At 36.5% G+C, this 12,663-nt stretch overlaps 2 protein-coding genes across 2 annotated transcripts in view; both read left to right on the top strand.

Annotated features, from left to right (window-relative positions):
- adam12a (ADAM metallopeptidase domain 12a) overlaps positions 1-5,768 on the top strand; it is a 125,325-nt gene extending 119,557 nt beyond the window's left edge. The window contains exons 22-23 of the mRNA XM_084135398.1: positions 675-832; positions 1,694-5,768. Coding sequence (XP_083991524.1) covers positions 675-832; positions 1,694-1,763 — 228 coding nt within the window. The 3' untranslated portion in view covers positions 1,764-5,768. The remainder of the gene's footprint in view (positions 1-674; positions 833-1,693) is intronic.
- Positions 5,769-8,284: 2,516 nt separating this feature from the next.
- Positions 8,285-11,472, top strand: LOC311096289 (dynein axonemal intermediate chain 2-like; the record flags this gene model as incomplete). Its single annotated transcript, XM_084135355.1, has 7 exons — positions 8,285-8,380; positions 9,487-9,627; positions 9,716-9,960; positions 10,582-10,717; positions 10,816-10,962; positions 11,167-11,356; positions 11,405-11,472. The coding sequence occupies exons 2-7, from the start codon at positions 9,607-9,609 to the stop codon at positions 11,470-11,472; spliced, it is 807 nt and encodes a 268-aa protein (XP_083991481.1). The 5' UTR covers positions 8,285-8,380; positions 9,487-9,606.
- Between the last annotated feature and the right edge of the window lie 1,191 nt (positions 11,473-12,663).

Here is a 12,663-nt window from a genome sequence, read left to right as displayed (position 1 = left end):
TCATTTGTTTGTTTATTTTGCCTTTTTTTCTGTATGTAGACTTTAGTATCTTGGGTAATTTAAACCTCTTCTGAAACTCGAGGATACACGATTTACTGCAGTATTGTTTTTGTATTCTTATTCATGTTATTATAGTATTATTAATAATAGTACTTATTACTATAGTGTATTTATTAATATTTTGAATTAGCTATTTTAATATTGTCAGTTTACATTTTAGTCATTTTTTTATGGGCTTTTGTATTTTTTTTAATCAGGATTAGTTTAGTTATAGTAATTTTAATACTTAAACTTTTTTTAAGTTTTTCTTTTTCTTTTATTTAATCTTTATTTCAATTACTAAAAATAATTTTGAACAGTTTTTCTTTTAGATCACAAGTTTTTTTTTTTTTTGCATTATATTTTATTTCAGCAAAAATTATTTTAAAAATGATTAATTATTATTTGATAGTTTTAGTTAACAATAGCAATACTGATTTACTGGAATCTTTTTCCCAGGAGAAACATCAGTGAATCAAGAGATGTAAGAAAAGTCTCCAAAAATCTCATTGCTGTCCTGGAAAAACAATTAAGATATGAAAGATCTCATCTGTCACAAATGTTCACTAATCATGCTTGCTAAATGAATAAATATATCCCATGTGAGACTGTGTACTCCCTCATGTCTACCACAGGCGTTCGAGAAGCCCAGTCCACCCCAGAAGCCTCTTCCCGCTGACCCGCTGGGTCGAAACATCCGGGTGATGCGTAACCCGTCTGCGGTCCGACTCCCAGCTCCTATCCCGACCCCGGCCCGACCCCATCCCGCTCCACCTCACCCACAGCCCTGCAGGTACACACACACACACTCATACACACCTGACAAACCCCATGTCCCCATGAAACAATACTGCATATTTTACATAAAATGTTAATCAGCTTTCATGCCACATGGCGTAGATGTATCCCATTAACACAAAGTCAAAATGATTAGCAACTAAGAATAAAAAAAAAAAACTGAAGTACATGAAAGAAAAAATCCCGTCACAACTCTGCAGGGTCTAAACAGTTTAATCAAGGATTCATCTCTCTAAACCCCTCCTTTCTGAGAGCCTGCTCTGCTCTGATTGGTCAGATTGCCCAGTCTGTTGTGATTGGTCGATCGCTTACAGCGTGTGTCAGAAACCAAAGGCTCATTAGCATATCTGAATTTCAGCTCTTCCTCAGCTCTTGATACACACTGATACAAACAGTAACGATGGCGTCAGTTGAGTCTTCTCAACATGAACAACACGAACCAAACTCTTCCAGTCTCAGATAAACTACAGTGTTTGAGGGCGGGACAAAGCAGACGCTGTTCGCCGACAGCCAATCAAGACCCAGAGACTGGCATTATGCAAATTTGTTACAAACATACAGCAGGAAGTGAGACTGGAATTACTGACGACTCACTTCACGATCACTTCTTTCTTTCGGAAGACAATAACTCCATTCATCTGCACTTTGATCTGTGAAACTTAACATACCTTTTACATTCACAAACGGCTATATCACACACTACATGAAAGGGAATTTCCCAAAAATCAAAAAAAAAAAAAAAAAAAAAATTCACCGAACTTGCTCAGTCCAAAATACACCATCCTATAGGAATGACCCAAAGATGAAGTGATGCATTTTATGATTAACCTTTTGTTTCCTATGAACGGATTTGCAGGCCTCCTCCTAAACAGCCGCCCACGTTGCCGAAGCCTCAGTTCCCGGCCGGAGTGAAGTTCAGCAGCTGAGAGCCGGACTGAGGGATTTCGGCCCTGGAGACACTCGCTTTTTGCACTATGAACCTCTGTGGGACACGTGGTGTGTCAGAGTCCTGATGTGAGGGGTGACCTTTGACCCCTGCGGTGCTCTCCCTCTAAACGGTGCTATGAGTCCAAGCTCAGGTACATGTCACGCGTTATTTATGTCGGTTACGAGCGTATTTATTTGAGCACAGTGCACTGTGGTTGACACTTTCTCAATCGTAGCAATCGGTGGTTCGCCCACGTTTACCTGATTGACCTTTTGTTGTTGTTGCTATTGTTGTTGTTTGGACCTCTTTCGACTGTGTACCAGCGGAGGAAAGAGAAGACGTGTTATCTGTGAACATGAACCACATCACGTGGACGCTAAACTGGACTGGAACCAGATTTAAATGGAAACGTGAATTGGGATTTGTACTTTGCTAATGGTTCTGAGTCTGTGATGTCTTTTGGTATATGAAAAGGGCTTTTTAACAATTTTATATGATTTAATAGCCATTTTTATTATCTATTTCAGACATGATTTAACCTGAATGCAGTGATACTTAAAGGATGTTGAAGGAACTTGCATGAAAATACTTTGATATGAGGTTGAATCTCACTAAAACATGTCCGGGTCACATTTCACCCCAAAGTGAAAGAAAAACGAATAAATGAAATTTTGCATTGGAAAAATAGCCATTTTAAACGTTTTTTTTTTTTTAAATTTTAATTTTTGCATTGTGATTTTTTTAAGTATTTATATTCTAATGACTGTAATACATCTGAATATTTTAATATTTTTTTAAATTCCAATTATAATCTGTGTATTATCACTGATATATAGTCATTGTTAGTACAGTAAAAAAAATACTGTACTTGTGACATACACCTGGTGGGTGCGTTCTTCATCAGCCAGGAGCAGATGTCGTCAGGTGGTACAACCTTCACTGGGCGTTTCGGCCCTCAACCACAACACCCTCCAGTTGGTGGGCCAGCAGTGATGACCAGGTCACTGTCCATCTGCTCCTGGCTTCCAGCTTTCCTCCTTTCCTATTCCATATCCAGCAGGAGGCGCGTTCTGCCTCCTCCACCATCCGACGAGCTGCTTGTTTTTCACTCCTTTCGTCCAGGCCCAGAGCTGATAGTAACCGCCAGGTTGATTTGGCGGGGAAACCTCTGCAGCCGACCTCCACCGGGAACAGCCATGCCTGCCATCCCTCGTCCTTGCAGTCCTGAAGAAGGGACCGGTACTTCAAGGCCTTCCTCTCATGGGTAACGTCACATCCCTCCTCCCAAGGCACCGTCAGCTCAACCAGAATAATTTTCTTGCACTCCGTTGACCACAAGACAATGTCTGGACGGAGGGCTGTGAGCGCCACCCTTTGCCCACGTCCACCCTCATCTCCCAGGACCTGCAGCTTTGAAGGAGATTGGGTATATCATTAATGAAAATCATCAAAGATAATTAGAATTAGAAAAAAAGACAAATTAGTTTTTGATTTTGATTTGATTTTTTATTTTTATTTAAAACAGAACTATCTAAAAGCAGTAAAATAAATACTGTCATAAAAACTATCATGGTTTATAAATATTACAGTTTAAAATATATTATTATTATTTTATTTTTTTGGTTTTGCATTAATGAGATTGAAAGTGGAAATGACAATTGTCATGGAAATCTTAATATTCTTAAAACTGAGCTTCATTTTCTTTTAAGGTCAAGTCAGCTTTATTATTATAACGCTTTATACAGTAGATAATAAAATGCAAAGTAACATAATTAATGCAAGTTGCTTTGGATTAAAGCGTCTGCTAAATGATTGAATGTAATGGTGCAAACTTAAATTTTATGCAGATTTAAATTCTGAATAAAGTCTAAATTTATCCATGCTAAAAATATACATCCAATATCTAAATATATTTATGCTAAATAAAACAAAATATCTGGAAAATTATCAGGGCAAGATGATGTTCATTACTGTATTGCAATAATGATAAGTTGTCTGGAAAATGTGCTTAAAATATCACAATGCAAACAATCATAAGGGTCTTTAAAACAAGCTTAATTGTAAAAAATAACATTTCTGGCATATTTGATTTTGAGGTGAAATATGAGCTGGACATGCGCAGAGGGGACACATACTGAATAATGTTCTGAATTCACTCCATTTCACGTCTAAACGAGTCTTGTTTCTCTTCTTTCTTTCTTTTTTTGGTGAGGATGAAAACATTTGTAACACATGTTATGCACCAATCTCAGTTTTTGTTGATTTCAAAGCTCGTGAGGACGATAGAGGAACACAGATGTCGTAATGCAGTTGTGTTCAGAGAGATGAGAGTAACCTGTACTGACCAGCATGTGTTTACTGGACAGATCTGAGACAGAAAGGCGGCCCTGATTTTTTGGCCATGCATATGCTCATATACGGGATGCTCTTTGAAAAATAGTCATTGTGGGCAAATGAATTACATTCATTTAGACTTTCTGTCTTATCAACCTAAATAATGGAGCATTATAACGGGATTGTGGTTTATGAAAACAGACATATGAATCCTTCTCTAAATATTCCCATAATCCCTTTGGTCTCCCTCAAACACGCTGTGGTCAGTGGGTTTGTGTCACTGGCAGAGTTTCATGGGCGATTTGTCAGGGTAAATGAAAACGCTGCACTAAAAGAAAAGGATGTGCACAAATGATTTAAAAATAGAGGTTTAGGAGTCATTATGGTCATGAATTACTGTCAACTGGGTCAGAATGAAAAACAAGTGCAAACTGGCTTTTCCTGTAACTCACCTGTTTTCTGATAACTTTTTGAGAGACTAAAAGATCATAAACGGTTTAATTGAATAGCAAGAATGATAGTTTGATGCACGCTGATGAATAACAGACATGCAAACATCTTTCACGACTCTTGGGTCCTGATGTTTCACCGAGAGTTTGAGACTCAAAAATATAAACACTGCTGTTCAAAAGTTAAGGTTGGTAAGAATTATTATTATTTTTTTTAATTTTTTTTAAAGAAGACTCTTCTGCTCACCAGGACTGCATTTATTTGATCAAAAATACAGTAAAAATAGAAATATTTTTTACAATTTCAAATAGCTGTTTTCTATTGTGGTAGACTGTAAAATGTTAAATATGCATCATTACTCACATGATTCTTCAGAAATCATTCTAATATGATGATTTGCTGCTCAAGAAACATTTATGATTATTATCAGTGTTGAAAACAAGATTTTTTGAGGAAAACATGATACATTCTTTTCAGGATTCTTTGATGAATAGAAAGTTCAAAAGAACAGCATTTATTTGATAATTATAAATTATTATAAATGTTTTTACTGTCACTTTTGATCAATTTAATGCATCCTTGCAGAATAAAGGTATTACAATCTTACTGACCCCAACGTTTTGAATGGTGGTGCACTTTAATAAATGCTGCAAAAAAGTTGAAATGCCTGGAAATAAATAAATTCGTTTGGGATATTTCACCCTCCATTGGCAGTTGATGTTTGGCACTGAAACTCTGGTATTTGAGCCATTTATGATCTCAAACGTGGGTCTTTTAGGCCTGTATACTGGACACAGAATGAGTGCCATTATTTCTCATTGTTTACATTGTAAATCCATCTTCTTTCACTGTATTAGCGACATCTGAAGTGTCCTGTTGCCTTTTTACAGTTAAACCACACAGTGCATTACAGTAGAGACTGTTCAGATCTAGACGCTGATTGATTATATGAAGATCACGTGTTTCTAGGTTAACTGCCTTGCTTGTTTTAATCAGTTATCATTTACTATTATTCACTTTCAATCATGTTGTATCTCAGTAAATCTACTCATGTAACGTTCTTTTTATTCATTGTCACGGGTGTAAACTGCTTTTTTTTTTAATGATAAATCTTCGAATAATCAAGCAATGTGAAACAAGATGCTGTACGTTGATGTCTGCAACACACAAATACGGTCGGCATAAAGGGCAGCGCTAGTAAAGTTGTTTCTGAAATCCATTTGTGGTTTGTCTCATTTAGTCTCTGACTCTTCCAAAAACAGACTGATGATGTTCTGAAGGAAATGATAAAGAAATATAGGCTAATCAATGATCTAAATACTTGCACAAGTTCAAGAAGAATGGTGTTATGGTGCGTGAGATATATATATGTATGTGTGTGTGTGTGTGTGTGTGTGTGTGTGCTATTGGACCTTTTACTAAAGAGAAGAAAATCAGAAAAAGAAAAGTTACTTTTAAAACAGAACTAAAGTGTGGAATCGTGTCTCTTTTCAGAATGTAATGTCCCATTTAATGAGGTCTTTTCAGAATTCACCCATTATCTGAAGCCCTAAATGACCTCTACAAGGAATTTAACTCCTTGAAAGAGAGACTTGCAGAGCTGACCAGAAGTTTGAGGGTAGAGTTGTTTGTGGACGAAGCCCGAACCTCTTCGAGTGGAGTGCCCACCTCCTGAGGGAGAGGGAAATCCAGCTGTTAACAAACCTGATAATTCAAGTTTAGGACTCATTCAGGTATCTGCTGTAGGCTATACCATTTCAACTTTAATTTTGAATTTTTTGTTTTACAAATTGCACATTGTTTGTCAAACTAAATATCTTAGAATCAATCAATATGGTCATGTTAGAGTCATTTTCTTTGCGCATCTTTCTTTTTTTAGATCAAAAACTTGAACATTACAACATTTCAATTTTATGGTTTTTGCTTTATAGATCCCACATTTGTTTATTCATAACAAAATAAACCTAGGAATCAATCAATGCATTCACGTTAGAGTAATTTCCTGTGTGCATCTTTGAAACAATTTCTCTGTAAACGATTTAGTACATTACTGGCAGCATGTTTGCCATGCATGATGCCTGTATTTCGATTTCCAGTAACTGTACTGTAATTCACTTTACAGTACACAAGATCAGTACTGTAAACTACCAAATAGTACTTTATGTATTTGTAATGTATTTCGTCATTTGTTCTGCTTTTGCTGTAATTAATTATGTATTGTACTGTAATATCTATATTGATACATTAATATTATTATAATTTTCTAAATAATTACTAATAATGATAATATTATATCATAATAATATAATATGTAGTTATTAGGAAAATATAGGCTATAGTAGGAAAAAATACTATGGAAGTCAATGGCTACTGTCAACTGTCTAGTTACCGACATTCTTCAAAATATCTTCTGTGTTCAGCAGAATAAAGAAACTCACACAGATTTAGAACAACATGAGGATGAGTAAGTGAAGACAAATACAATTTTTGGGTGTACTATACCTATAAAGGGATAGTTCACCCAAAAATTTTAATTAGCCCATGATTTACTCACCCTCAAGCCATAGCCAGTCTCCAGATCTCAACCCCATAGAAAATCTGTTGCCCAGTGACAGCCCCAAAACATCACTGCTCTAGAGGAGATCTGCATGGAGGAATGGGCCAAAATACCAGCAACAGTGTGTATTTACCTTGTTTTTTACTTGTGTATTTACCTTCAGTTACCTTGTGAAGACTTACAGAAAACGTTTGACCTCTGTCTTTGCCAGCAAAGGGTATAGCAAAGTATTGAGATGAACTTTTGTTATTGACCAAATACTTATTTTCCACCATATTTGCAAATAAATTATTAAAAAATCAGACAATGTGCATTATTGGACTTCAGTTACTGGAATGTGATTTCAGTAACAGGCTTTTGAACCCACTGTCCATTCTAATGGACAGACACATTGGAAAAAATCCTGATTTAACGAAGGGTTCCTTCGTTAATAATTTGTTACACAGAACTTTATTATATTAAATATTAATCAAAAATGATTCACACCTTCACAAAATCCAAACATTCAGTGTAAGAGTAAAAAAATGGCATAACATTATTTATAGTAAGTTTATTTGATCCACAGCTTATTTAGAGTTTTGACCTCGACAACCCAACTGCATTTACCGCAACCAGTCTAAACTAAAAGATTGTTTTGTTAATTGTTCTACACATTGTCATATAGATAACCTGAAAATACAGTAGTTTATTAAGGTTAAATCTTGCTAAACCAGTCTTACTAAAAAAATGGGGTAAGCACATTTACATTCTCATTTTAAGAGGTGTTAAATGTGGTTTGATTTGTTTACATTAGATTAGGCTAACATGAACCATGAGCAATACATTTGTTACTGTATTTATTAATCTTTGTTAATCTTAGTTGAACAAACAATGAACAGCTGTATTTTTATTGTTACTTGACACAGAGCATTAGGCTAACTAATGCTAATAAATACATTTAATGATTTAAATAATGTAGGCTACTAGTAAATGGTGAAATTAACATTAATAAAGATTAATTAATTCTGTAGACGTGCAGTTTATTAATAGTTAATGTTAACTAATGTAGTTAACTAGAGTTTAATAAATGGAACCTTATTGTAAAGTGTTAGCGAATTGTAATACACCGATTCAGTGTTGGACAGATCCGTTGTTTTAACCATTCATTAAAGTGAATCGGTTCAAAGGAGTCATCAGTTCGCGAATCGGACGTGTCATTAGCGGACTACGCGTTGTGTGATAATCCTAGGTAACCAACAACAACAATTGTGCAAACACACGTTTTGATGGAGAAGGTAAGTTAGAAAGCTCGTCTAACATTTTTAGGCTAGAACATTTAATATACAGCCCATCGTATACATCATTATTGATGCAGACAGTCAAAAACTCTACAACTAACTTACTTTGCAACCAGGCCAGAAGCCTGGGTAAATCCCATTAGGGCTCCTCCCCTAACCGCATGTGATCTCACTCCAAGCTTTTGATAAAACTTGAGAAGCCTGCAACAATGTGTAAATCAGTGAGATTTGTCAAATATGACTGTTTTGTCTTTTACTATAGGTTACATGCAAAAAATCTCTTAATTATAACTAAACATGATACATTTGCTAAATGGCTTTAAAAAAAAATCTTATTAATTTTTTCAGACTATATTTTCTTGCCCCATTTCCTTTTTTAAAGCATAAACTACTACATGGAAAATCTAATTACCAATGCGATACAAAAAATGAACTTAATTCAAGATATATTTCCATCCTTTTTTTTATTTATTAATATTTTATCCAGTATATTAGGGCATGGTGGAGACATGAAAATGTCTGTTTGTACTGTTTAGGTGAATGCAGACACTGAGTCTAAGACAGTGTCCCGTGGAATGAACCATACAGAGGGGGGGGGGGTGGCCGGAAAAGATTAATGCAGACGACATTGAGGCAACTGGCCGCTACAGGAAGAAAGTGCAGAAGGATGAGTGTTATCAGCAAACGGTTATGAAAATGGCTACTGTGAGTGCCAACACCATGTGTATGATTCTTTTATACTTTTAGGTGCTTTTGCCTTTTGAAGCTTGAAAGCTGTAGTCTCCATTCAATGCAATTGCATTAGGCATTGACAGTGCAATTGTATAGATAAATTACAATCTTCAAGACTTCTTTTGAGTTCAATGGAAGAAAGAAAGTCACATAGTTTTGGAGTAAAGAATGACAGATTTTTAATTTCAAGGTGAACAAGTCCTTTAAGACAGCAGGGAGATAATTAAATTGAATTTGGTTCCAGATTTTATCTCCATCTTTCTCAGAACTGCTCTTTAAATCTCACAGAGGCAGTAGGTACCTGGTCCTCAGTAGAGTTCATGAAGTGATTGTAATTCTGAGTCGGAGTATTGTCTTCCTGTCCGCTGCAGGTCATAGAAAAATGTCTCAAGCAGAACAAAGCTGGCATCTACACAGAAAGTTATCAAGCTAACATGGTGGAGCAGAAAACAAAGCCGAGCCATCAGTAAGAGCCATCAGATGCCACCTCAATGGAGTTTGAGAAGACTATGGTAAGAGCAGTTCTCATTTTGTTTGGCCTATTCCCTTGTGGAAACTCATGTTAAAAACGTAAACGTTTTTTTTCCCTTTTGATTACAGAAGGCCAAGTTTATGGTGGGCACCGAGCAGGGGGTTGTGGTCTCATGCAGAAACCCCAATTTAAACCAAGTATCCAAGTTAGAAACCCCAAACGAGTCGATTGTTGGCACATACCACGGACACCATGGCCCCATTTACGCCTTGCAGAGGAACCCCTTCTTTCCGAAGAACTTCTTGACCGTGGGTGATTGCACTGCCCGCATCTGGTCAGAGGACATCAGTGAGACCTCCATCATGACCACCAAGTAAGAACCTCTGTGTTGTTGTTATGAAATACTGACAGAGCAGCATTTATACCATTTTATATTTTACTATGTGTGATGTACATTTAGATCAACTATACTTTAAGTTATTGGTTCTCAATCAGGGAGGATGATTTTAATTTTAATTTTAATTGATTTAAAAAAGTATTTAAATTAATAAATTATTATTATTTTATGAATCTAGAATAATTGAACTCTAATTTTAAAAAGCTCAAAAATGCATAAAATCAACATGTAAAAAACAATCTTTTTATTGATTGTTCTCAGTGTTTATTGATTGTTTGATATAACATTTGTTTCTATTAAAGAATGAACAGATCCTGTATTACAGAGATTTCCTATCTTAATTATTGACTTAATATTTAATATATATATATATATATATATTTCCTAAATGAAATTACAATGGTTACTGGTATATAGAACATAACTTCTGGAATTACAGAATTAATTATGGTTAATATATTACAGTAATCAAGCAAATTGATTTAATATATCAATAAAAATGTCTGGAAAGTCAAAAAGGTTGAAAACCGCTGCTTTTAGTAGTTGTTTGGTGCATCTACTTTCAAAAGAGCCAATATTTCTTATCTGTTTCTACAGAAATCACATGACTTATCTGTTAGATGGCTGTTGGAGTCCAGTCAGACCCTCTGTCTTCTTTACGGTGAAGATGGATGGGACCTTGGATGTATGGGACATACTATTTAATCAGAAGGACCCTAGTCTCAGTCTCAAAGTCAGTCCTAAATATCTCCTTTTCATACTGAGAATGTCTCCCGCTTAAATGTCTAATTATTATTTGTTTATACTGTTTGTGTTTTTTCTTCTTCACAGGTTTGTGACGAAGCTTTGTACAGCATCCGTGTACAAAATGAAGACAGTTTGGTGTGCTGTGGATCTCGGCTGGGAACCGTCAGTCTGCTGAGGATGTCGCCAAGCCTGTTCAGACTGAAGAACAATGAGAAGGACTTGGTCTCAGAGGTGGGACACTAATACACCGTCTTTCACATGTGCAAACACATTCACTCTTTAATATTCATACTGGCATGAAATTAGAGTAAATGATGACAGGATATTTATTTATGAATGAAATATTCCTTTAAAAGATTCTAAAACACAAAATAACTTTTAGTTGTGTAGATGTACACTGAACTGTTGTTGGAGTGGATTTTTGCTTCATTGCAGATGTTTGAACGTGAGACCCGGAGAGGGAAGGTTCTGGAATCTCAGTACAAAGATAGGAATCAAATGAAACAAAGCTGCTCCGAAGAGGATAAGGGGCCGGAAGAAGACATAGAGGAACTGCTGGCCCGTATAGAGATTGAGTTTTTTGAGAACATCAAGGATTTGAGGAGAATGAGGAGAAAGAGAGAAGGTTAGGAATAGAGAATGTTATCTTTTCCACACTTCCATCCTGGTCAAGGAACCAATGTAACCGGTCCTACTCGACCCACTCAGAGCGGGATTCGAACCGGCGTCTCTGGCATGTGAGGCAGCGTACTAACAAGGACTGCAGTCTAAGGGGCAGTTCACATGTCGTGTCTTTTGCACGCTCAAGTTCGTGATCTTAAATATAGATCACGACAAGCGCACTCGAATAGAGAGCGATGTTTTTCCGGGGCACGTCTACACCGCAGCGAGATGAAAATATCTCAACTTTTCAGAATTCCACAAGCGCACTGCAGGTCATGACATAAACCAACCGAGCAGCTTCAGCCTTTTCTTAAGGCGAGACACGGCAGGCAAAAACATCGATTTTTCATGAAGTGGTCAGTTTTGAGATTTTGGGCTAGTTTACTCCTTCAATATGTGTTCTTTCAAGCTGCTATAAAGAAAACGTTGAAAATATACATTAAGATGTTTATTTTATTACATTTTGTTTACTTGCGGCAGTAAGTTTCTCCCGAATTTACCAAGAGGTTAGCATTCCAACGCGACATGCCGAGCTCCGTCTGTTTACTGAAGTCTGTCATGACCGGTATCGCTGTAAAGCTCAGAGTCTCCTGCACAACGCTATGCAACCCAAATATGGGCATTTCCTTTCTATCAGTAACCAATAGCGTACCGCACGATATACGTCACCTTTCTCATTAATATTCATTAAGCTAGCGACGGTTGCTAGGGGGGTCAAACTCGCGCGTGTCACTCATGCTAGACGCATGTAAACAGTTTACGGACGAGATGTCTACTGAGCTAAACCTGCTAACTCTGTCCGAGAATGATGTCCCCGGTGCCAAATTCACTGGTATAGAAGTAGAAGAACATACAAATATTCAATTGAAGAGATGGCTTGAGTGTAGAGGGCTGAAAAAGACGGGAAAAAGAGCCGACCTGATCCAGAGGTAGATTGTTATCGACAGAATTTCTCCCCCAAAAAACATCGCCTTACGCCACTGACAGTGACATTTTGCAGTTTCAACAAGCTATCTTTTACCACCCTATGTCCTGTCTGTCATATATACTATGTCCTCTGGTTGTCTTATGTCTGACAGTTGTTGGGGGTAATTTATATTATTATTATTAATGTATTTATTTTTTGTTTAGCGATCGCTAATGCTACTTGGTCACAACCAACAACACTTAATTTTTAATTAATATCAAATCTAAATTCTCTCAATTATTTTACCCTCCCCCCTAAGGCTGTTTCCTTACTACAGAAAAAGTAAATCTGTCAGATTTATG

Source organism: Abramis brama (assembly GCF_963993115.1).
Source record: "Abramis brama genome assembly, chromosome: 14".
NCBI lineage: Eukaryota > Metazoa > Chordata > Actinopteri > Cypriniformes > Leuciscidae > Abramis > Abramis brama.
Note: the sequence above shows the minus strand (reverse complement) of the source record. Positions and strands in the feature narration are given on the sequence as shown.